Source organism: Antechinus flavipes, chromosome 4 (assembly GCF_016432865.1).
Source record: "Antechinus flavipes isolate AdamAnt ecotype Samford, QLD, Australia chromosome 4, AdamAnt_v2, whole genome shotgun sequence".
In the NCBI taxonomy this organism is placed as follows: Eukaryota; Metazoa; Chordata; class Mammalia; order Dasyuromorphia; family Dasyuridae; genus Antechinus; species Antechinus flavipes.
This window is the reverse complement of record NC_067401.1, coordinates 123544738-123570087: the sequence shown is the minus strand read 5'-3', so window position 1 is coordinate 123570087 and position 25350 is coordinate 123544738. Positions and strand designations below refer to the sequence as shown.

General features: G+C 35.1%; 3 protein-coding genes across 4 annotated transcripts in view; 2 read left to right on the top strand and 1 right to left on the bottom strand.

The window, feature by feature from the left end:
• Positions 1-11936, top strand: part of TOM1L1 (target of myb1 like 1 membrane trafficking protein) — a 55152-nt gene extending 43216 nt beyond the window's left edge. For both annotated transcript variants that reach the window (XM_051994261.1, XM_051994260.1), the window contains exons 11-16: positions 38-134; positions 7511-7562; positions 8238-8343; positions 8921-8996; positions 10321-10387; positions 11599-11936. In XM_051994261.1, the coding sequence (XP_051850221.1) occupies positions 38-134; positions 7511-7562; positions 8238-8343; positions 8921-8996; positions 10321-10384 (395 nt within the window). In that variant the 3' untranslated portion in view covers positions 10385-10387; positions 11599-11936. The remainder of the gene's footprint in view (positions 1-37; positions 135-7510; positions 7563-8237; positions 8344-8920; positions 8997-10320; positions 10388-11598) is intronic.
• A 103-nt stretch (positions 11937-12039) lies between these two features.
• On the bottom strand, positions 12040-21134 carry LOC127560032 (cytochrome c oxidase assembly protein COX11, mitochondrial). The gene is made up of 4 exons (XM_051994262.1): positions 20844-21134; positions 17905-18060; positions 14026-14151; positions 12040-13388 (listed from the first exon to the last, which is right to left on the bottom strand). Exons 1-4 carry the CDS (start codon positions 21093-21095, stop codon positions 13206-13208), a joined length of 717 nt encoding a protein of 238 aa, XP_051850222.1. The 5' UTR covers positions 21096-21134; the 3' UTR covers positions 12040-13205.
• Positions 21135-21236: 102 nt separating this feature from the next.
• STXBP4 (syntaxin binding protein 4) overlaps positions 21237-25350 on the top strand; it is a 221834-nt gene continuing 217720 nt past the window's right edge. The window contains exon 1 of the mRNA XM_051994255.1: positions 21237-21329. The gene's annotated coding sequence lies outside the window, so the exon portion shown is untranslated. The remainder of the gene's footprint in view (positions 21330-25350) is intronic.

The following is a 25350-nucleotide window of genomic DNA, read 5'->3' as shown; positions in this document are numbered from 1 at the left end:
AGCAGTAGTTGTAAAATAAATCCATTTTACCTTTCAGATGTTAGCTCTCCACTTGCCACTGATGCCAACCATTCAAACCCTTTGCTTCACTCACAGATGGATTTACTGGCCTCGGAGAACCCAGAAATATCCCTGTAAGTACAAGATGAGACTCTTGCAACTGTCAGAAAGCATTCAATGATGCTTTTATGATAGGCCAGAAATTGTGAACCTCGTGTATGTCCTGTATGATTTCTTTCACATCCCTTTTCGGACAAGAGGACACTGTCATGGCCCACTTATACTCCACCAGGTATCTTTCTGCTGACTTTTGGCTCACTTATGATTTTAATTTGAAAGTGTGAAATTCCATGATTCATGTAAAAAAAGTAGGTGAGAATAAGTGTAAACAATTATTGAAAAAGATAGACTTTAGACTTTAGCAGAGAGGAGTTTGGCATCATAGAAAGCACTGTGTGGTTTTTGGAAGTCAAGTAATGTCTCTTTTTTTTGCTGAGGCAGTTGGGGTTAAGTGGCTTGCCCAGAGTCATACAACTAGGAAGTGTTAAGTGTCTGAGTTCAGATTTGAACTCAAGTTCCTTCTTCCTTCCTTGCTCCATCCACTGTGCCACCTAGCTGCCCCTCTCATATTCTTTCTGTTGAGTTCTGGGCCCAGCTCCATAGTATTCATTCTTTTCCAGACCCAGCCCAGCTTGGGTAATATTCACTCCTTGTTCACGTGATTTTACCTGTTTGATGTACTAGACCAATTTCTTTTGCATGCCCTTAGATTTCCTTAACAAAGACCTTCTAGTGAACTAATGTAATGAACGTGTATATATGTATGGGGAGGTTGTCCAGTGTTCCTAATCAATGGATATAGGATTTACTTCATTGAATCCTAGTACACTAGAGTCCAGCTTCTTAAACTGTGGATCTTGATCCTATATGGGTTCATGTAACTGAATGTAGAGTCACAAAATTATGATTTATTATCAGTAAATGCCTGCTTTGTACACCTATTTTATATACCTACATACTCAGGGTCACATAAAATTTCTCAGGCCAAAAGAGATTGCAAGTGGAAAAAGTTATAAGAAGCCCTGCACTAGAGGGTCTTTGTCAATGAAATCTAAAGCCATTCAAATTGAACTGGGAAAATTGACTTATGCATGTATATTTTCATATGTATGTGTATTGTGTATATATGTGTGTAATATATGTATGTATATATATGTATAGGTATATGTGAGCAGCTAAATGGCCCAGCGGATAGAGTCAGAAGGACCTGAGTTGAAATCTAGATTCAGACATTTATTGGCTTTGTGATCTGGGCAAGTCAAACCCTGTTTGCCTGAATTCCTTATATGTAAAATGAGGTAGAGAAAGAAATAGCAAACCACTCCGGTATCTTTGCCAGGAAAACCCCAAATGAGATCACAAAGAGTTGGATATGATTAATCAAACAAAACAGCAATTAACAAAGGTATATATACCTACACATTTACAAATACCTACACATATCTAATTAATATATTTGCCATGATGAAAGCAAACACCTTTGGCATACATAACTTTTTTTTCTATTTTATGCCTCATTTAAAATTGTTCAGCAAACCTCAAATTATCAATACTCTTCTCTAGTTATATTTATCAAGAAATCTTGTGTGATATTGTGTATTAATAGGAAAAATCTTTTTAGGAGAGAGCCTTTATAAGAATGTATTTGTCACAAGTCAGATATTGGAAAATTAGTTTTGAGTTTTTTAGTAATTATATCAAACAATATTTTTGTATGACTATGTGATTGTAAATTATAGAACTTTACATTTTTGAACTATAAGGGATTGTATAGGTTTGCTAATCCAGTTTTTTTTTTCCATTTTATATTTGAAGAACGGAAATTAGGCAAGGTTAAATCACTTGACCAAAGTCACATACATATAGTTAGTAGCAGGATTGGGATGTGAACTAAAGTTCTCACTCCAAATCCAACACCATGCTTTCCACTCTCCCACACTTCCTCTAATAATCATCCTCCAAATCTTGACCTTTTTGTTTCTGAGACTTTTATCAAGGAGATAGTAATATATGCATTGCCCATTCTCATAAAGATTTCATGAATGTGAGAAAGCCAACATATACAGGCTAGCTGCTGATGATCTCTTTTTTGATAACCTTCTTGGGGGGCAGTGATGCAATTTGTGCTTTTTCATTCTATTCGAAACTTCCTGTCCTTGAAAGATGCTTCAAAACAATACAGATTCCTTCTTGGATATCTGTAGTCAGATCAGTATTTTTCTTAAATTTCTTTTCCTGTTTGTTGTTTCTACTTCCTTATTTAGGACAATAGGTAATAAGAATCCAAATGTAATGGTGGGCTCTGTGGTCACAAATAATGATACTAGATTACTATAGCAGTATGAAAAGATCTGCTCCATTTCACATCTATTTGTTATCCCTTCAGATTCATCTATAAATTCTCTTTAAATATTTTGGCCTAGTTGGATCCTCTGCTGAATTTTCTAGAGACTTCCCTTTCACATTTTGTGAGATATTATTTTTCTTAAGTTTTATTGATGCTATTTTTTTAATATCATAATCCTTTCTGGATCTACCTGTCTCTCTTCCTACATAGTCCTATAAGAAACCTTCCTTTTTTTAAATTTATTATTAGTAAAACTTTTTATTTACAAAATATATGCATTTTCCTCTCCTCCCTGCCCTCAGCAGATATGTCAAATATGTTAAAATATATGTTAAATTCAATATATGTATACATATTTATACTGTTATCTTAACAAAAAAATCAGATCAAGAAGGAAAAAAAACTGAGAAAGAAAACAAAATGCAAGGAAACATCAACAAAAAGAGTGAAAATATTATATTGTGGTCCACACTCAGTCCCCACAATCTTCTCTCTGAGTATATATGTCTCTCTTCATTGAACAATTGGAACTGGTTTGAATCATCTCATTGTTGAAGAGAACCACATCCATCAAGAATTGATCATTGTTGTATAGTCTTCTTGTTGCCGTGTATAATGACTTTTTGATTCTGCTCATTTCACTTAGCATCAATTCATGTAGGTCTCTCCAGGCCTCTCTGAAATCATCCTGTTGATCTTTTCTTGAAGAGCAATAATATTCGATAACATTCATATACCATAATTTATTCAGCCATTCTCCAACTGATGGGCTTCCATTCAGTTTCCAGTTTCTTGCCATTATAAAAAGGGCTGTCACAACATTTTTGCATATGTGGGTCTTTTTCCTTCTTTTAAGATCTCTTTGGGATATAAGTCCAGTAGAAACACTGCTGGATCAATGTGTACACACAAAGTGTATACTTTTTGAGCATAGTTTTGAACTGCTCTCCAGAATGATTGGATTCGTTCACAGTTCCACCAGCAATGTAGCAATGTCCCAGTTTTCCCACATCCCCTCCAACATTCATCATCTTTTCCTGTCATCTTAGCCAAACTGACAAACTGACAGGTGTGTACTGATATTTCAGTTGTCTTAATTGGCATTTCTCTGATCAACAATGATTTAGAGCACTCTTTCATATGACTAGAAATCATTTCAATTTCTTCTTCTGAAAATTGTCTGCTCATATCCTTTGACCATTTATCAATTGGAGAATGGCTTGATTTCTTATAAATTAGAGTCAGTTCTCTATATATTTTGGAAATGAGGCCTTTATCAGAACCTTTGACTGTAAAAATTGTACAAAACCTTTTTAACTTAATATAATCAAAATTATCTATTTTGTCATCAATAATGATCTCTAGTTCTTCTTTGGTCACAAATTCCTTCCTCCTCCACAGATTTGAGAGTTAAACTGTCCTGTGTTCTTCCAATTTGTTTATAATATCATTCTTTAAGTCTAGATTATGAACTCATTTTCATCTTATCTGGTGTTAGGTGTGAGTCAATGCCTAATTTCTGCCATACTACTTTCCAACTTTCCCAGCAGTTTTTGTCAAATAGTGAATTCTTATCCCAAAAGCTAAGGTCTTTGTGTTTGTCAAACCCTAGATTACCATAGTCATTGACTATTTTGTCTTGTGAACCTAACTTGTTCCACTGATCAACTAGTCTATTTTTTAGCCAGTACCAAATAGTTTTGATGACCACTGCTTTATAATATTGTTTTAGATCTGGTATAACTAGGTCACCTTCATTTGCTTTTTTTTTTCCATGAATTCCCTTGAAATTCTTGACCTTTTGTTCTTCCAGATGAATTTTGTTATTATTTTAGGTTAGTAAAATAGTTTTTGGGAGCTTGATTGGTATAGCACTAAACAAGTAGAACCCTTCCTTTTTAAATAATGAAAAAAAGGTTGAGTAAAATTAGGTAACATATTTGATATCAAATTAATATTCCAAAACCCTAAGTCCTAGCCTCTCCATTTAATGGAAGTACATTGTTGTTTTTTTTCTTTTCTTGTTCTTCTCTGGAGCCAAAATTGATCATAAAAGTTACAAGCCTTCAGCTTTGTTTTATTGTATTTTTTTATTGTTCTTTATCTTCTAGTCATTGTGCATACAATTTTTCATATTCTGCATACTTCACCTTCCATCAATTTATTCAACTTTTCCCATGTAACTTTGTATTTCTCCTTTTCTTTGTTTCTTACCAGCATAATAATAAATTGTACCATAACTTATTTAGCTATTCCTCAGTCAGTAGGCATATATTTTATTTCTAGTTGTCTGCCAGCACAAAAAATACTTCTAGAAATATTTTCTTATATTTAGGACCTTTCTTTCTTTAACTTTCATGGAGTATATGTTCAGTAATGAGATTTGGGAGTAAATTGCTCATAATCTTCAGTTACTTCCTTCTGTTATGTTTTACAAATAAGATTACTCCTCCTTCCCCCCCAAACTATTATTGTTTCTATTATTGTCAAATATTGTCTATTATTGTCAAAAAGGTCTAGCTCTCTTCATGTTTGGTTCCTTAATGATCAATGAGAGGTGGTGAGATGACCAAGTATCTGAAGAAATTATTTTTCCTATGGCCCTTGAAATCAGTACTTTAAAGAGCTAAGACAGAATGAAAGTCAACTGGATCTGTTTCAACAAGATGTACTATTTGCTGACTTTAGTTATTAAGGACTGTTAAGGGATCCCCTGAATGTCTTGAATTGACATTTCCTAGAGACACTGGGCCTAGAATATGCCTGAAGCCCTGAAGGTGTCTAGGACAAACTAAGTTTATGTTTATATGTTTATACTATGTTTATATATGTTTCTTACTTCTCCACTTCCTAAGATAATCATATACTCTCTGTTGAAGATATTTTCTGGGCTCTTACAGCATCTTTGTTGTGGGAATTTGTGAGGTTATAATCTTATGTCTTTCCTAATTCCAAGACAAATTCCACAACATGCAAGCACAAGATGAGTGGACACTTGAATACAGCTAAAACAGCTCCAATGTGGACTATTTTTAAAAGCTGTGTTGATTATGAAAAAGGGGAAGTAGATACATATAAAAACATGGTTTATCATTACTCTTGGGAAAATTAAATTAATAATAATCTCCCATCTAGCACTTACTATATAATCATGGACATACTATTTAGCACCTCCAAATCTCAATTTTCTTATTTGCAAATTGATGATGGTGATATCCATATAACTTTCCAAACAGAGTTTTTAAGGGAGTCAAAGAAGTTCATATATATAAAATAGTATATCTTAAATCACTGCCTTATTGTTAACTATTATTACCTTCTAACTTTATGTAACTTTATTTTTGTTCTTATTAGTACAGTTAATAACAAAATTGTTTCTCTGATCCCATTCTTTTTTTTTCTATTGTTTCTTCTCACTTTTAAAAATGGTGTTGAGAACCTTCCTTTTTTCAAAAAATGACATATTCATGATATATAGATGTGTGGAAGACCTTTGGCTTCTTTTATTTTTTTTAATACAAAACATTTTTTGCCATAATTCCTTTAAGCCTACTTTTGCATTAAGGCACTAAGAAGTAAAGGGTATGTTCTATGTCGGTCAAAAAGGTCTAGCTCTCTTCATGTTTGGTTCCTTAATGATCAATGAGAGGTGGTGAGATGACCAAGTATCTGAAGAAATTATTTTTCCTATGGCCCTTGAAATCAGTACTTTAAAGAGCTAAGACAGAATGAAAGTCAACTGGATCTGTTTCAACAAGATGTACTATTTGCTGACTTTAGTTATTAAGGACTGTTAAGGGATCCCCTGAATGTCTTGAATTGACATTTCCTAGAGACACTGGGCCTAGAATATGCCTGAAGCCCTGAAGGTGTCTAGGACAAACTAAGTGACATAATCTATTGTTTCCACCCTAAGCTGGATTCCTTATGTATCTGTGAGAGGCAAGATTGGTTCCCCAAATGTGCCAGGCTGGGAAAATGGTTGTGCAAGTGGGGTCCTCCTGCAAATGAGCAGATTCTCCTATTTTCATGGTCTAGCAGTTCTTTAGGGAAAATAATGAAAATACAATTTTTGCCATTGCCTTCCTCCTTCCCCTCAGGAGGGCTTTTGTCCTTTCCCCCATCTTTACTGCCCTTTTCTCCTTCCATGACATGCTTTGTGTTTTCTCTTCCTCCTTGTACTGTCATAAATATGCAAACTTCTGTAAGAATCGTGAACTCTTTTGGTTCCACCTACATGTTAATTTCTCTTTGTAATAAACTTGATTTTCACATTTGTCTCATGACACTGTGATTACCTATTGACATTGCCCCTGCCAGGGCCATTGAACATGGTAGGGAAAAATAGAAATGTACTTTTCTTAGTAAAGACATTGTGGTGCATTAAAAAGAATGTTTATCTTGTAATCAAGAGACCTGAATTGCATTCTCTAATACAAGGTGTACATGATGTTGGGTAAATTACTTCACCTCTCTTCATCCATCAGATGTGGGTGAGGATGTTTATAACACCTACAGCTAGTTAGGAAAGTTCATGAACCTGACAGATCTTTGCAAATATAAGCATTTGTAGACTACTCTGCTAGAAGTGATTGTTACAGCTGCCACAAGGTAAGGCTTTGCCCAGTGTTTGTTCTTTCTGTTTTTGCAAATTGGTAGCATTTTCAGACTTTTATAATAGGTGGTCGAATTCAGAGGTAATCCTGATGCATATGGGGAACATTAATACATTCATGCTCTCTATATGGTAGACAGCCCTCTTTGATAATTGGGAAGGTGGTCTTATTTTCTCCATCACTTTTTTTAAAGCACTGATATTGATATATTTAGCCCTTAGTGCTTATTGAATAGCAATCTTGCATAAAGGGGTATATCTCTTATGGATTAATCAATATTCTCTTTTGGATTATGATTATTTATAGATGTCATCCTTTCCTAGCAAGATTACCAGAGGAGAGAAACTATCATATTTTTGACATACTTTTATATTCTAGAAACTATAGGATGAGGGCCTTGCAGATTGCTTGATAAAGGGTTTTTTGTTAGAAGAATTAACTATAGGGTTAACTATAGTAGTCATACATTGTTATTCCATCTTCCTAGGTTTCCTGAAAGGACAAATCAAAACATTTCTTCAGATCATCTGTATGATAATGTAAGTACTTTGCACATAGTAAGTGCTTAATAAATTTTTTCTTCATTCTTTTAGATTTCTGGACCAAGTGTTCAGATTCAGGTCCAAGCATTTAAGACTGCCTCCTGGTCAAATGTTTGGGGAAGGGGAAAGGGGGAGGACAGACATACATACACACAATCACACACACACACACACACACACATATCAAGTTATTAAGAAAAATGTGTTAACCAACATGTGGATCTGTCCATTTCAGTTCTCTCTTTCTTGCAATTTCTTTTTTCTTTTGAGAAAAAAGAGGCAACTCTAGGAGGTTAGAAGATATAACACCTTTCACCAGAGTCCATACTGTTTTAATTTGTCTCAAACTAAGAGCAATTGTTTTGATCAAAAACATTTTCCCATTCTACCATGTAATCTGTTTTCTCCTTCCTTTTTCCCTCTCAAATCAGACAATTAGTCTCATTTGCCTTGAGTATAACTTGATAACAGAGCAGCTATAAGTAGTGAAGATGGTTACTATCTGCAATGAGGAGCCAATTAAAAATTATTAAACTGGTGACAGTTCATAGAAATCTAGTTATAAAAATATCCAACTTGTGATAAATTGAAAATTATATCAGAGAATCTTGACCCATCACATTTTGTTCTTTATTGATATTTTAGTTTGTCTACTTATCCTATCTTCTTTAGGTGTTAACCCATTTAAATCCAATCATGATGCAGCCAGCAAATCTTCAGGCTGGCCATGCAGGACCTTCAAGCTACAGGCCCCCAGCTTCATCCAGCAATCAACAAGGTAATTGACACTTTAAAATGTGCATTTCAAATGGATCATTCTGGACTGTATTAACTGAGTTTTGAGGAGAGAGAACCTAAAACAGTAGGAAATATATGATGGGACAGCTAGGTTGCGCAGTATATAGAGCACCAGCTCTGAAGTCAGCAGGACCTGAGTTCAGATCTAGTCTCAAGACACTTAATACTTCCTAGCTGTATGACTCTGGGCAAGTCATTTCACCCCAATTGCCTCAGCCCAAAAAAAAAAGAAAAGAAAAAATATATCACTAACAATTGTGTCTCCAATTGGTAATTTTAAAATTCCACATTCTTCTCAAGAGAACTTACTTTATAATGCATATCAAATCCTACAGTGACAAATTCTAATAGATTATTTTGATGTATGAAATTTGATTGACTGTTTTGATTGCACTGAATATGATATTGATAATTACAGATATCCTATAGCATAGGATAATTATCAATGCCATGTTAGAATTGGTTCATATTGGTGGTTTTAAAATATAAAAACATTTATCCAAATCTAATACAAAATACAGTTTGTGGTTTTTTTCCTTTGTTTCCTAATCTATTAGCAAGGAATGATCCTTCGCCACCCAATTACTATGAGGTTATGGAATTTGACCCTTTCGCTCCAGGTGCCACTACAGAGTAAGTTATTCTAGAAACCATTTATTGTGTGTCTCTTCCTCTTAACAAGATTAGACAAAGATACTTAGTGATAGGTTTAATTTTGCTTAGGTCTTGGTGAAAATTGATGGCATAATTTAAAAAGACTTATCTCTTTTAGAAGCTATTTGAGATTTAACGTTTATGTCATTCTCAACTCTATAACTTAATTGCAACCCCTTATTTTTTTTTTTAAAGTAATGAAGTGAAGTGTGCATTAATGGAGTTATTGATACATGCCTTTAAAGAAAATCTAGGCCTTTTTGCCTGAGAAAGGTTACTTTTAAAGGCGTTTACAAGCTATCATAGTATGATAGCTTTAGGTAAAGTTTAATTAAAAGGTGTTTCCAAAATGGAAAAAGTACTTTGGTATTTTAGGGTCTGTTCTTTTTTCTTATTCCTAAGAAGTCATGAATATTTTAAAACTTTTAATCTACTCAAATAGCACAGTACTATTAGATGACTAATTCATGGAACAGCTTTTAACTGGTATGACTGAAGGAAGGAATATTTATTTAATTTTCTGATTAGATGGGAGTAAACTCATAATTTCTCAACAAAAATTATTTTAAAAAAATGTTTTTGAGGTTTAAACTTTGAGTTACAAACCTTTAAGAAAATATACTTCCTGGTGACCCATTACCAAACAAAGACCTTTCATATGGAAGTATGAAGTTAATTTGATGTTTAATTATAATGAGACTTGGCTATATAATGGATGAAAGACAAATACAGAATTAAAAGCAGCATAGATGAAATCACTGCTAGCAGATTTACTTGATTTAAATATTAAATATAACTGATTTTTCCTTTGTAATCCTCTATATTTTGTGTATTTAAAAACATTCTTAAAGGACATCCATAGATTTCATTAGGCTGCCAAAGTGAGGGGTCCCATGATAAAAAAAAAGTACCCCCATTAAAACATTAACATGTCAAATAGTATTTAAATATGTAAATATGCAAGGGAAAATGACTAAATATAAATTCCATAAGTTGAAGAAGAAATCATCTTTATAAAAAGGAAAAATAGTTTTAAAATCAGGTATGTTCTATCTAGCTTAAAACTGTTAACAAGTGGATAATTCATTTTATAGCTTTCATATCCTACTTCAAAATCACACAAATAAGGTAGTCAATTTAGCAGCTAATTTTAGCCTCAGATTTATAATTTTAAAGATTAATTCATACACACATTTCATTGTGAAGATTAAAATAAATAAATTTCTGTTTGTTATACCAATAGTTTTCTTTTTTCAATTAGTAAAATGAGATTGAAAAAACTCTGGCTTTTTTTTTTTCCCAGAGCAATTTATGAAGAGATTGATGCTAAATGCCACAAGCCAATTCAGAATCATACAAACGGCTGAAAGGTAAATATTTCAATTTGGGATAGTGTTATTTAAAAGTATAAATAACTAGGACAGCTAAGTAGGTTATTGTGTAGTGTGCTGGGCCTGGATTCAAAAAAGACCTAACCTCAAATCCAGCCTCAAAAAAAAGTCCTGGTTGTGTGACCTTGGGCAGATCACCTGATACATGCCTCAGTTTCCTCATCAGTAAAATGGGGATAATTTTTAAAATAAATGTGTCAATAGCACACAATAATGTTACTTTGCTTAATCTCTCAAATCAGGGACTGAGATACTGTCATTTCCGTAACTGAAGTGAGAACTTGGCTATATTTGCTACAAATCACTACTATTTAACCAGAAATGTAGTAATTTACATATGTTATGTTAATGTTATCTGACATTAATATGCATTTTGATCATTAATGTCAGTATTAATACATATTAATATCAGTATTACATATATATAATCCAATGGCAATGTCAGAGAATGATCAGAGACAATATACAAGAGGTACAAGAATGGTTTCTGGGATGATTAAAATAAAAAGGACAGTTAAGTTCTTGGTTACAAGAGAAGGCTCTCTAGGAGGGGAAAGATATAAACACAAAAGTATCAATAAAAATCTTTTTTTAATGGGAAACGTATGGCATAGAAAAGCCTACCAATGTAAATGATATAAGCTCTTCACTATGTAGAACTTAGTAATCCTTTGACTGGCTTCTGCTGCTTAGAAATACCATAGGCCAGGCTCCATTCCTTCTTTTTTGTTCAGTAGTTTTCAGTCATGATCAGCTCTTTGTGACCCCATTTGAATTTTTCTTGACATTCATTCCTTCTACCTCTTACTTAATATCACAAAATAGAATAAAATTCTCAATAATACTTTGAGTCAACTGAAAAATAAATTTGAAAAATCTGTTTGTTTGTTTTTTTTAAATGTTTCTATAAAAGTTTCTGCCCAGTCACTTTGGGCCAGTGATTATTTCCTTATTAAATAAAGAGCACCAGAAATGTTAAACTTTCTCTTTCATAAAGTAATGAGTTTTTTTAAAAAAGTCTTTAAAAGATTGCATAAATTTATTCAAATGGTAATGTGCACAATTCCTGAAAGAGGTTTAATGCATATCTAAAAGGATTTAGGGTTGTGGATATATTCCATTCCCAAATTATCTTTAATAAAGGTTTTTAAAATAGTATAGTCATTTAGCATTTTAACTTTTTTTTGCAGATCTTTTTAGAGAATTCCATCATCATACTCCTCTGATACAGTAGATGAAAACTATTTTATTACTTCTTGAATAAATCATAAAATATTTGATAAAACTGGAGTTGTAATTCAGGAAATATATTGTTTAAGTGCCTTCACTTAATTAAAGTTGAATGTAAAAATAATCTTGCACTTCTGAAAATGTTTCTGGCTTTTACATTTTGAGCTAGGCCTTTTGCCTTTAATTACTGTAGTTTACATTTCATGTTTGTAATTGTCATTGGAAAATGTATAAAAGTTCCCTTTTTAAATGATTTTTAACCTTAAAATAAAATATATTCTTTTCTTTTACTGTAAAATGTATTATTTTTATAAAACAAAGATTTTTTTCATAGTAAATACACTGAAATTACACATCTGTGTTGTAATGGTAAGTAGTATTAAAGGAGAAGGCAAAGAAAGTAATATTAAAAATAATTTAATACTTAACATAGTCTCTTCACAAAAGAGTTTTTGATGCCAAGAAAAAGCACATAGTACCATACATACAGTGAGATGTTAGTATCCAAGTGTTTGGAACCCTCACTATAAAGATAATCTGGTAGAAATATTAATATACTTTATTTCTAATTTTCAATGGCATTGTTTGCTCGCCAATTACCTCAATTAAAATACTTAAGTAGTGCAAATATAAAATAGCAATTGAATTTTAATAGGGTAAAAAACAATTTAAAAAGCTTAAAATTCAAATCTTATATTTATTTTTTGCCCTGGATTTGACTGTAACCCTTTCGCTTCTGTTACTTATAGTGTGGTGACTATTTTTAACAGTTTTGTCGTTTACCCAATATGCTGCCACTGCACTTGAAGCCTGAATTTAAGAATCAAAAAAAAAAAAAAAAAAAAAAGAAAAGAAAGAAAAATATTTCTCATTTCTCAGATGTGGCACTACTCTGGGGAAAAATATCACAAAACAACACTTTTGAACTGACTGACGAGGCTTCTTTTTGATTCAATTTGACCTGTGATTTTAAAGGTTACTGACATTAGAAGCTGATTAAAAAACAAAACAGAACATAATCGTGTATGTTAAGATGACCAAGATGGCAGAGTGAAAAGACTTGGCTAGTGGAAAACTTGAGTTCTAAACACTAACTTATGTAATATGCTAAGCAAATCATTTCATCTTTCAGGATTTCAACATCTTCATTTTTAACAGAAGAGATGAATGAGATGATCTGTTAATATACTTAAAAGCAGCTTTGGTACTTTACTTGTGATCTTAGCAGATCATCAGCTCCATATTTATTGCATAGTTATGAAACTGAGTGGATTTTTCTTTTTCTGATATATCATCCCCCCAAAGAGAACTTGAATGCTATTTTACAAATATGACTTTAAGTTGAAATTTGCTCCTAGAGTTTTATTCAGTAGTATCACCATTCTTATGGTCTCATACAAACTAAAATATTAAAGTAATTTATGAGGAAAATACTGCAGGTATGTAGTGATTCTGATTTTTTCCTTATTAATATTCTTTCAAAAAGAGCTGAGAACATGATTGCTCAAAAAATTATAAAACTAAGACAAAAGAATTAGGAATGGGCAAAGGAAAGATACTTTTCATTTCAATTAAAACCTGGGACTGGCAATGTATGTCCTTCTTTTGCTTCGAAAAACGTATAAGAAAGCGTGATTACATCAACTTTAGCCATTTTTGGATCTTCAGCAAATTCAGGATCAATGAAGAAAAATACAGGCATATCTACTTCTTCTTGAGGATTAAGCCTTTGTTCTTCAAAACAAAAGCACTAGAAATTGGAAAGAATAGTTAACTTTTCTATTTGTACAAATACAGAATTCATGACTTACGCTGAAAACAGTATTTTAATTTACTGTCATTACTTTATCATTCTAGAATTCAGTACAGAACTGGTAAATTTTAAAATTTGATAAGACTACTGGCCGAATTTGGTTTTATACAGCTACAATCTGTTAAATTAATCTCAAAATACACTTTTTCTTGCCTTTGTTGCAAGAGCTTTAAGTTGCTTTAAAGCTCAGCTTCTTAAACTGCATTGCCACCCCATATGGAATCTTATAACTGAATGTGGGGGTCATAAAATTATGATTATCAGTGAATGTGATTTGTATAACTATTTTATATACTTATAAACCTGGAATCACATAAAATTTTTTGGGGTAATAAGGGGTCATAAGGGTAAGAGACACCCTATTATAGAGGATTAATTATTGAAAATCTTGGACAAGTAATCAAAGGAGAAAAAAACTCCAAAGCATTGAATGAATTTATGCTTATATTTGTAGTAGTATGACTTTCAATATTGTTATTTTTTTTCAGTTATCCAAAATATAACAATAAACTGAGATGGCAGTTATGCTATCTATACCTTAATCTTTTTTATGAAGAGTTTTTACTTAACATACCTGTATTTTATTAAAATACTGTCCAGCTTCAAATGGTACGACATTATATGTAGATATTCCAATTACTGGTTTGTCAGTAGGATTCTTAGCTTTATAAAATGCCAATGCAGTCTCTCCTGGTGCCACCTGTTTTGAAGAAAAAAACATGTACTTTATCTACATTTAACTTTTTATCTTTCAATTGCTTATCAACTGAATCACTCCCCTTACTGTATATATAAACCTAACTGAAGTCAAAGAATATGACTTAAAATTGGGAAAGGCAAAAGAAAAAAATTAGTTTAATCTCTTTATCTTACAACTCTATAAATGGAAGCCTAGTTCAGTTCAACATACAATAAATGTCTTATGTGTAAAATGGTGCCTACTCTTATAAGACAGAAAATAACACAAAAATAAAAAAGTATTAAAACAACACAAAAAGTATTAAAATAATAGAAAAATAACACAAAAAAGCTCATTTGAGAGATTTAAAAAAAAGGAGTATTTTCTAATGGTCTATGTGTAGAAGGAAAATTATTGCTATTTAGGGAAGATTCAGGAAAGCTTCCAAGACTTAACTTAACACTAGAAGGTTTACCTGAGCATGAACCTCTTCTAGAATGATCATAACAAACAGCTATATAGCCTTTACCTAAAGAGCTCCTATACTGGAGAATTTTCTACCTTCTGAGGAAGACAATCTCAATTTTGGTCAACTATGTTAAAAGTTTTTCCTCACATTGGACCAAAATAATCTACTTCTTAATTTTTCCCCATTGATCTTCGATGAATCATTCATTTGTATATTCATTCAAGATTAAGTACATATGTCTTTAGAGCACTGCGCTAGGTACTAAGAAACATAAGTTTGGATTAGACAGGGTTCAGAAGTTTATAGGTAGGTAAATAACTACCACAAGTAACTATGACACAAATGAGGTAAACTTGCCACAAAAAAAAAAAAAAAAAAAAAAAAAAAAAAAAAAAAAAAGCTATATAAGATCAGATGCTGTTTCCAACCAGGAGAACTGAGGCCAATATTTTAAAGTGGACAAGAATTCAGCAGATAAAAAGATAGAATGGTGACCAAGCACAAAAGATAGGGTAGACCACTTTTACTAGACTAATTACTGATATTTTTATTGTACTTAACAGTTCAAAAAATGTTTAAATGCAATAACTCATTTTATCCTTATAACAACTCCATAAGAAAGAAACTATAAGCATTATGCCTATTCTATAAATGAGCTATCTTAATGTAACCCAAAGTAGGATTCACACATACTTCCCTTGACTCTAATGCCCTAATTCCTAAACTATACTGCCTCTGGAACGCAGGCTAAAATGGAAAAAAGCAATACAAGTCTATCATCTGGTGGAACAAGAGTAGACAAACTAAAAAGGTAAAGCAGAGTCAAATGCTCTGTCCAAAAGGAAGGACACATATCTCAGTGGGATATCCAAGTACAAGTATTCTTGAAGGCAGCTAGAAATATATGACTAGAACTCAGAAAACAAAGCTAGGTTTTCTAGCTTTAGATTTAGAGGTTTTCTGCATAGAGTTGGAATGAACAAGATTGCCAAAGGAGAGGATATAAATAGAGATGAAGATCAAAGGCAAACCCTTAGGAAATATAAGCAATAAGAAAGCAGAAAGTAGACAAGCTGGTAAAGGAGTAACCATATGGGAAAGAAAAGTCTCAAATCAAGGCAAGAGAAAAACTATTCAACAAACAGGAGTAATCAATTGTGTTAGAAACAGCAGAGAGGTCAAAGAGGAAGAGGACTTGGAGAAAAAAAGCCAGTATAACTTTGGGGACTCTGAGGACATTGGTAAGAGAGTAATTTCAGCAGAATGAAGACAGAAGCTGGATTTCAAAGAGCAGAGAAAATGGAGTAATGACAAAATGAAGGCATCTGCAGATAAAGATGGGCCAGTCAGTTCTAATAGACTTGTGATGTTTGAAAGTGCTATCCACATCCAGAGAGAGAACTCTGAAGACTGAATGTGGATCAAAGAAGAGTATTTCCACTTTTTTGTTGTCTGTTTGCTTCTTTTTTCCCCCCCTCATGCTTTTTTTCTTTTGATCTGAGTTTTTTTTTTTTTTCCCCCTCAGCATGACAAATATGGAAATGTTTAAAAGGATTACATACATTTAACCTCTTTCAGACTGCTTACTCTCTTGGGGCAGGGAGAGCAAGAAAAGGAGAAAAATTTGGAAATAAGGTTTTGTGAAAATGAATTTAGAAAATCTCTGCATGTATTTTGGAAAATAAAATACAATTAGAAACAAATTAAATAAACAACATGGGCCAGTGCCTGGATAAACTAGGAGTAAAAAAAAAAAAAAGAAAGAAAAGAAAAAAAAAAAAAAACTAAAAGGATATTAGATATCCGAGCAGATTTGGAAAGAAACAGAAAGGTGTAAAAAAAAGGAAAGATTAAAGATGCCCTGAAAATAGAGGAGCTGTCTTTAGAATCAGAAGCTTGGAATGAATAGGATCAAGAACCTATATATAAGGCTTAGTAAAAAAGCAATACCTCCATTATCTAAGCTTTTTAAAAAGTGACATTGCAACAAGAATTGAAGAATGGAAGAGGGGAACCTGAAGAAGCTAAAGCAAGATGCCCTCAATCTCCTGAGAAAATTTAGGCTAGCATCTATTTAACAGAAGATTATTTTGGGGGAGAAAAGAAAAGCTCTGAAACACATTAGGTAATGAATGAATCACTGAAGATAGAATATAGACAGAGTAATGGACTTTTAGTTGTGATATTGAGTATCATCCTTAAATTTTATCTTCTCAAGATTAAATAATCCTAGTATAGCATGCTGTCCAGATCACTAACAAACCTAATCATATGGCTCATATATCAGAATGTTAAAGATACAACTTTTAAGAAGGGAAAGGAAAAAGTGCAAGGAGCCCATAAATGAGAGAACTGAAAGGAGAAATAAGAGAAATATCAAGAGACTGTATTGACTTTGAAGCCAAAAGTAACAAAAGTATCTAAAAGGAAATAGTCAATGGCAATGCTGCAAGAAAGATCACTAGGTGGGAATTTTAAAAAGGGTTTTAGTGACCTTTTAGAGAGCAATTTCATAAAGTGGGGAGAATAGGTATTGAAGAGAATGCAGCTGATGACTAAGTGGAGGCATCATTAAGTGTAAAAACTTTCCCAAGATGGCAATCATGGGGGAGAGAAGATGAGAGTTGTTATAGACATGTCAAGGAAAGATTAAGGAGCTAGGACACAGAGAACTGATCATGTTTGCAGGCAGATGAACAGGTCAAGCAAGGAGGAAGAAACGAGGAATGAAAGACAGGTAATGGTTTAGAGGGAAGATTAAGTGAAGTTTGAAATTAAAGGAGGAAAAAACAGTTTTCACTCTTCGTTAAAGAGAATATACAATCTAGTAAGTTATTTCAATCAAGGTTTTATAGCAGTGATATTAAAACTCATCATGATCATTTCATTAGAATTCAGATCCTGAAACACTGAGACATTCAGTTCTTGGAAGCAATGGTGGAAAGAATGTATGGAGGGAGAGAAACTAGGCAGAGATAAGAGAATGAAAGGAAAAAGATCAAGAGGAAGAAGGGGGGATGAAAGACAAAAACACATTAAAGTGATTAATACTAGTCATAATTTTAAAATATTTAGATGAGTGATGTCCTAAAGACTTGAACTTACTTAAAAGCACCAATAAAAAATTTATTTTTGATTAAAGTTATTGAATCTGGTAGTACTTCTAATGCTACCCCTCCCCCCCAATACTTCTCTCTGGGCTTTAGTTTACTCATTTGCATTATGAGAGTTTGAATGAGATAAACTTTTAAGTTTTTTTTTTTTCTGACATTTAGCAAAGACTATTAAATGTGTCAATCACTTACATATATTTCTGTTTGTTGAGGCCTAAAATTCCATTGGAGACTTGCATGCACATCTGCATTAAAGGTGACTTTAACAATTCGATCTTTAACAGGTATCATAGTCTCAATCTGGTCTGAAGCATGACTAGCTATAGGTGACCCACCGAGTCCTGTAGTCTGGGAAAAAAATTATTACAAAATATATTAAAAACAAGACTTATATTTTTATAGATATGTCATAATCATGAAATGTCCCTTTGAAACATTATTATAGGATTAAAGGATCCCTGATCAACTTGGATTAGTGAGGATAGAAAACCAGGCTTAGTCAGGAAGACTCACCTTCCTCAATTCAAATTCAACCTCAGATATTTATTAGCTGTGGGACCCCAAGCAGATCATTTAATCCTGTTTATCTCCGTTTTCTCATCTGTAAAATGAGTTGGAGAGGGAAATGGCAAACTACTATAGTATCTTCACCAAGAAAACACCAACTGGGGTTTCAAAGAGTGGATGGAACACAGCTGAAACAAATGAACAATCACAAAGATCTATAGCCAAAGATCTACCTCAGAAGCTAAATACTTTTTTGGAGTGGGGGGGAAGGCATATGGGATTAAGTGATTACCCTGGAATCATACTGTGTGGACTAGATTTGAACCCAGGTTCTCCAGACTGCCTAGCTGCCTCTCCAAAACTAAAGATTTTTCAACCAAGTCTTGATGCTCCAAAACATGATTTCTTTCCATCAAATCCCAATAATTCAGTGAACTACTATTTAAAAAAATTAAGTCTTTAAATGCATTTAAATTACAACTGTAACAATGTTCCTAATTGCTCTAAAACTCAAACACATGGGCAGCTAGGTGGTGCAGTCGATAGAGCACCAGCCCTGAAGTTAGGAGGACCTGAGTTGAAATCTGATCTCAGACACTAAACACTTCCTGGATGTGTGACCCTGGGTAAGTCACTTAACCCCAATTGTCTCAGCAAAAAAAAAAAAAAAAAAAAAGAATCTTCCCCCCCCCCAAACTCAAACACACTATCCTACCATTTAAATTTCTGTTATCAGTGTATGAAATTTTCATATAGATAAGTATGAAATGTCTTCATTTGTACAATTATTTTACTTTTTAAGTGTTGAACATCTTAATTTCCAATTCTGGTTACTTAACAAAGAAGGTACCACTGATTAACAAAGGTTATCTGGGGCTTTATTCTAGTGGTCACATCCCTAAGGACCCTACTAGTCGAGTTCTCTATCCACTTCTAGAGCCATCTAATTATATTCAATCAAAAGCATTTATTGTGTTGCCAGCATTGAGCGAAGCATGCACATAGAAAAGAATAAATTAAAGGTCTTGTTTCCATTTTAAAGAAGAAACAACATACATGTATAGGTATGTATTTACAAAACATACAAAGCAGATACAAGAGCAAGGTTATGATAGCAGCACTACCAGGAACAATCTGCTTGATAAAAAGTGGCACCTCAGTTGAATCTTGAAGGAAATTCCCAGGGATTCCCAAAACTGGAGGTGAGAAAGCAGTATATTCTAGGAAAAGGCAACAGCCAGTGCAAAGAGATGGTTAGTTGTATGAAGAATAGCAAAAAATCATAAAATGAATAGGAGTAGTAATGTGTAACCAGATTGGAAAAGCAGGATAGGGAACCATGTTTTAAAAAACTTTAAATAACAAAAAAGTCATTTGATCCTAGAGAGGGAGATATTGGGGTTCATCAAGTAGGGAAGTGACACACTGAGACCTGCACTTTTGGAAAATTACTTGGCAGCAATGGGGAGAATAAGTTGAACTAGGCAAAGATATAAGGCCGGTCAGTTTAGAGGTTATCGTAACTGTCCAGACGAGACCTGAGGCGTCTAAATGGAAAGTAGTTGGATAAGGGAAGAGTTGTAAAGACACGTTGTAGAGGTAGAATTGACAAGATCTGGCAATTACCTGAGAATGTCAAGTCTCCAAAGTCAGTTGCTTTTGTGCTGCCTAATGAACAGCAGCTGTGTCTTCTCAAAATGTCCTGTCCCCCAGGGATCCACACAACGTTGTGTACACAAACACCCCATACTACACGATTTAATCTAACCTCCTAACAACCTTACCAGTTTTCTTACACACGACTCCCCAATATGTGCTCTGAGCCAGTAAAACTGGCCTCCTGGCTGTTTCAAAAACAAGACACTCCATCTTTTGGCCCCAAGCACTTTCGCTAGCCATTCATCCATGTCTGGAAGGCTCTCCCATCTTTGCTCCAACCACTGACCTCCCTGATTTTCTGTAAGCCCCAACCTTCTGCAGGAAGCCTTCCCAAATTCCTCTTAATTTTAGTGTCTATTCTCTTTTAATCATTTCCTAATTATCCTGACCACAGCTGACTTTGTGTATATTTGTTTACATTTTAATCTCCCAATTAGACTCCTGAGGGCAGGGGCTCCCCAACCGCCAAATAATAGGCATTTAAATATCTCTTGAACTGAACTTAATGTTTGCTGAAAAAATGAACTTACAGTCCAACGGGCTGTGTCACAGAAGACAAAAGGGGAATCTCCAGCATTACAAATTACATGGAAGACAGGATACACAGAAAAGGCTCTGGATAGAGCAACAGTAGCTTGTATTCATTCACTTAGCAACTATTCTAAAATTCATAAGGCACTTAGCCGAAGTTATCTCACTCGATCCAGAAAAGGAGGCAGAAAGACGTGGGTGCTGGTTTTTTTTAAATCTCCACATTACAAATGAGGAACTTGAGGCCTGGAGAGGCAAAATGACTAGACCGGGGTCACACAGGTGCGTGCGAAGCTGAGCTTGGGATCGACATCGTTCCTAGCAAGGTCCCTCACGATCTGCATGACCTAGGGCCTGCCCCTCCCGGCTCTGGGTCTCAGTTTTCCAGGATATAAGAGGGACCTCCGAACTCGGGCTCACCTTAGCCCTCCTACCTGGCAATAAAGACGGTAGAGGGGCACGGCGGCGTAGGAGGCCCCGATCATGCCCACGGCGGCCGCAGCCATGTACGTGAGCACTGTGCGATTCCGCCGCCGCCATTCCTGCTCCTGCTCTTGGGCAAACGGATTCGTGCTCTTGAGCCTCCACCGCGGCGGCGGCCGCGCTTGAGGGGCCGTGACCCGACCGCCCCACCAACCCCAGCAAGCCCCGAGACGCTTCCAATGGGGCCGGCCCAACACCGCCATGGCAACCGGGGCAAAGCGCCCGAGCCCCACTTCCGGCCTCAGGTAGCGCGAGATCCAGATCCCGGCACGAGAGTGGCTGCCAGGACTTCGTGACGTCAGAGTACGGCGTCGGCGTCGGCGTCGGCCTTGGCGTCAGCGGCTTATTCCAGTCAGCTCCCGCGGTGGCTGCGACGACTCCTTCAGTATCCTCGGCTTCAGGGGACGTGCTACGGCGGCCGGGCGGCAAGATTGTGGGTGAGCTCGCGTTTCGTTCCCGAACTCGAGCCCCTCCCCATCCGGCCCCCAAACACCTAAGCTTGAAGTTCCGCGCGTGGATTCCTTCTTGCTACCAACCCTCTCCCTCCCGAGTCGGGGCTGGAGTACCTGCTTGATGGGAGACCTCCGGCATCATGCACCCTTATTCCTAGTGACCTCTCCCGACTTCCCAACTGGGAACTCCTATCCCTGTTGAGAAGCAAGGAGGGAGGTGGGAGGTAGAATCTGAGAACCTGAGTGTGAATTGCGCCTCTGTGTTAATGATGTGTGATCTTGGTAGCATCTGCCAACCTCTCTGATTCTCATGTGCTTCTCTGAGCAAGGGCTACTTGGACTAGACCAAAAATTCTTTACTTTTTTGAGGGGAGGGAAGGGGATTGACTTCTTTTAGCATCTTAACTAAAACGCATTTATTAAGCGCCGTGCTAAACGCAGGAGCTAAGAGAAAAACAAAAAAGTCAAAAGGCAGCCCAATGGACTCCCTCTTCCATCCCATCCAAACGTTTTACAACGCATAAAAATGCGTATGATTTCAAGTCAGATTAGCAAGCATTTATTAAGAGCCTACTGTGTTCTCGGTGTTGTGCTCAAAGCTTTATTGGTATCACAGGGAGGGAGGAGCTATCTTTATTCCCATTTTGCAGAGGAGGAAACTGAGGCTGAGAAAGGTTAAGAGCCAGGACCTGGATCACAAAGCCAATACTTTTTTGAAGTTAGTATTTGAACGCAGGACTTTCTGCCTCTTAAGCCCATCCTGTCTCCTAGCTGCCAAAACAAAAACAAACAAAAAACCAGTTCCTGGCCTCTTCTAATAGGGATAATAGTACATAAAAGGGAGCTAGGTGAAAAGGAAACCAATTATCTTGAAATACAGTTATCAAAATACTTAACCTGGACAATACCCCTGGACTAAATAATTTTTTAAGATTAAGTTCTATTAAAAAATTTTTCCCAGTTAATAGGCTTTTATTTTTGTTCCTTCCCTAGCAGACAAATAACAAACCCTTCCTAACAGATATATTGGCCAGAATAAATGATCTTTAAAAACGTTTCTGCTTCAGTGTTTCCACTCTATCGATTTAAGGACCTATCTTGATTCAACAGAAAAATGCAATAAGATATTTGGGACCCCCAGGGGTCCTCAAACTTTTTACATAGGGGGCCAGTTCACTGTCTCTCAGACTGTTGGAGGGCCGGACTATAGTAAAAACAAAAACTTTGTTTTGTGGGCCTTTAAATAAAGAAACTTCATAGCCCTGGGTGAGGGGGATAAACTTCCTCAGCTGCACATCTGGCCGTAGTTTGAGGACCCCTGCCAGATACACACATTCATAGCATCATATTTAGAACAGGAAGAATCCTTGAAGTCCATGAAATCCAACTCCCTTATTTTACAGTTGAGGAAACCAAATCATAGATGAAGAGGCTTGCCTAGAGTCATATAGCTTGTGTAAGGAAGGTTTGAATTGGATTCTTTCTATTAAGTCTAGCACTTTACCTATCATACTACCCTTAATTCCATTTTGAGTTCTCTATTTCAATTATGAACTTTTAAAAAGAATCCCTTCTCTTGTTCATCCTCTGTTTCCCCAGTGTTTAGCAGAATGCCTGGTATGTAAATAGATAGTAAATGCTTATTGTTTCATTTTCATATGAAGAACAGTTGTGGAAACTGGGAATGTTTAGACTGGAAAAGACAAGATGTAGTGTTTTTATTGGGAGGGGGGAAAAAGAGAGACAAAAGGAGTTTCCAAGAGCAAGAGTATGTGAATGTGTTCAGTAAAACTCAAGATAAAATAAGACATTTTTATATGAAGAGTTGCTGTTAGTATGGATTAGACTTATTCTGCTCAGCTACAGAAATTCAGAGTTCTAGGACCCTTACCAGAGTTCTGGTTTGGAAGAAAGTTTTTTTTCTAATTAGAGCTGGCCACCCTTGGTCTTAGTTTATCACCCTTAACCATATGCAGTGGTATAATGGAAAGACAGCCAGGCTTTGGAGCCAAGAAACCTGGGATGTGTTCTGCAGGCTCCTTGTCATTATGATCTGAGGCAAGTCCTTTCACCCACCTGAGACTTAATTTTCTCATACATAGAATGAAGCTAACATTTATATTATTTACCTTACAATTGTAATGAGGAAAGTATTTTGAGATTTTATATAAATATGAACTGTAATTGTTAATCACTTAGATTAATCAGGCACTTTAGGGAAGAAATTCTAGTTTCATGCTCCTCCCACCCTGAACTAAAGAGTTGAGGTCCCTTCAGATCCTATGAATTCCTTTATGTTTGCATGTCCATTTTATGCACATCTAATTTTTTCCCCCAAGCTATTTTGTAAGCATCTTAGAGTCATGATCACAGATTAGAGCTGGAACAAACCTTAACAATCATTTAGTTAAACCCCTCAATGGGGAAATAGATTCTCAGAAAAAAAGTTAAGTTGCTTAGGATCTTAGAGGAAATAAGCCAAAAACCATTTCTTCTTTAACTCTCTATAGAATCTAGAAAATTGTTTCCCCCCTCTACCTTTCCTCCAACCCCACATGCACAATCTTTTTCCCTCTCCCTCTCCCTTCTATCCCTCTTTTTCTCTTGTCCCTTCTCTCTCTCACCCTTTTACCCCTTCTTTCTTCCTTCCTCTTTTCCTCTTCCCCTTTACCTTTTTTTCCTTCCTTCTCCACTTTTTGTCCCTTCCCCCCTCTTTTTTCTCCTGTCTTCCTCTCCTCTCCTCTTCTCTCCTCTCACTGTCTCTCTTTATCTCTCTGCAATGTATACAACTGAATAAATGTTCTACAGCAAAAGCTCATCCTTAAGGGCTCCTTAGGACAACTCCCAAGAACAGAGAGACCAACAGGGATGCTGTGTAACTTCATCCTATTTCCATGGTTTTGATTTCTGTGGTCTTTATTCAGAAAGTTCTGCATTTCATATAGCTTGCAAAATATTTAGTATGGCAACAAATTGAATTTTTCATTTTTATTTTCAGTACCAAATTCTCTCCCTCCATCTATCCCTCTCCTATTCCATGAGAAGGCAGAAAATATGACAGCATTATTACATATAAAGTCATGCAAAACATTTCTACGCTAGCTGTGTTGCAAAAGGAAGATAATGAAGCCAATTAGGTGCCTGTACTAAATTCATTATCAATGATGATCTGAGAAGGGAGGGAAGAAGCAGCTCAATTTGGAAATACTTATGTCTTAAGTCCATTTTCCATCCCATATATATTTCTGGTTTACTTTGTTTACTGGTTAGTGCCATCTGTACCAAAACTTTCCAACAGGTGGGATATTGGTATTGCTGAGTAATTCCAGTATATCTTTTCTTCTAAGGCACTAATACCTGTTGTTTTTCTGTCTTTCATGTTAAGCTGATCAGTGCAACATTTTTGAATGAATCAGCCTGTAATTCTATAGCAACCTGTCTATCATTTGAATTTCTAGAAGCAGTTTTAGATGCTTATCCAAACAGTAAAATCAACAGGGCTTCATTGATCAGGATATCAGGATTCTACCCTGCTACCTTCATGGCCTCAGGATCTATATCACCTGGCCAGTGCTTTCTTATACTGCTGGTATCCTTCTCATGAAATGGACCAGGGGGAGTTCATTATTAAAGAAAGTTATTATTGTTATTGTTACTATTATATGTGTATTAATATGGGCTTTGGAACATTTTAAAACAAAACACAAAGCTTTTAAAAAACTTTGTATTCATACTTTTATTTTAAAACACAGAATCACAGGTTAGTTAATAAATATAGAAAATCCATTTGAAAGTATTTACAATCTGGCTATGAAGAAAAGAGGGGAAGAAAGGAAGAAAACTGTTATTCTCCATGCATATGTACACACACACACACACACACACACACACACACACACATATATAGTATATATATATATATATATATATATACATATATATATATATACTAGCCATATCTATATTGTTTGTGCATGTGTTTATGTGTGTGTTAACAAGTTTTGTT

Bases quoted from the DNA above. Each gene is read 5' to 3' on its own strand.
- LOC127560032 (XM_051994262.1), bottom strand. From the start codon at position 21,095: ATGGCGGTGTTGGGCCGGCCCCATTGGAAGCGTCTCGGGGCTTGCTGG. The intron at 14,152-17,904 runs GTAAGTGATTGA...TCTTCAAAACAG, and splicing joins CTCAACAAACAGAAATATAT to GTGGCACCAGGAGAGACTGC. The intron at 13,389-14,025 runs GTATGTTAAGTA...TCCAATTTCTAG, and splicing joins AGTATTTTAATAAAATACAG to TGCTTTTGTTTTGAAGAACA.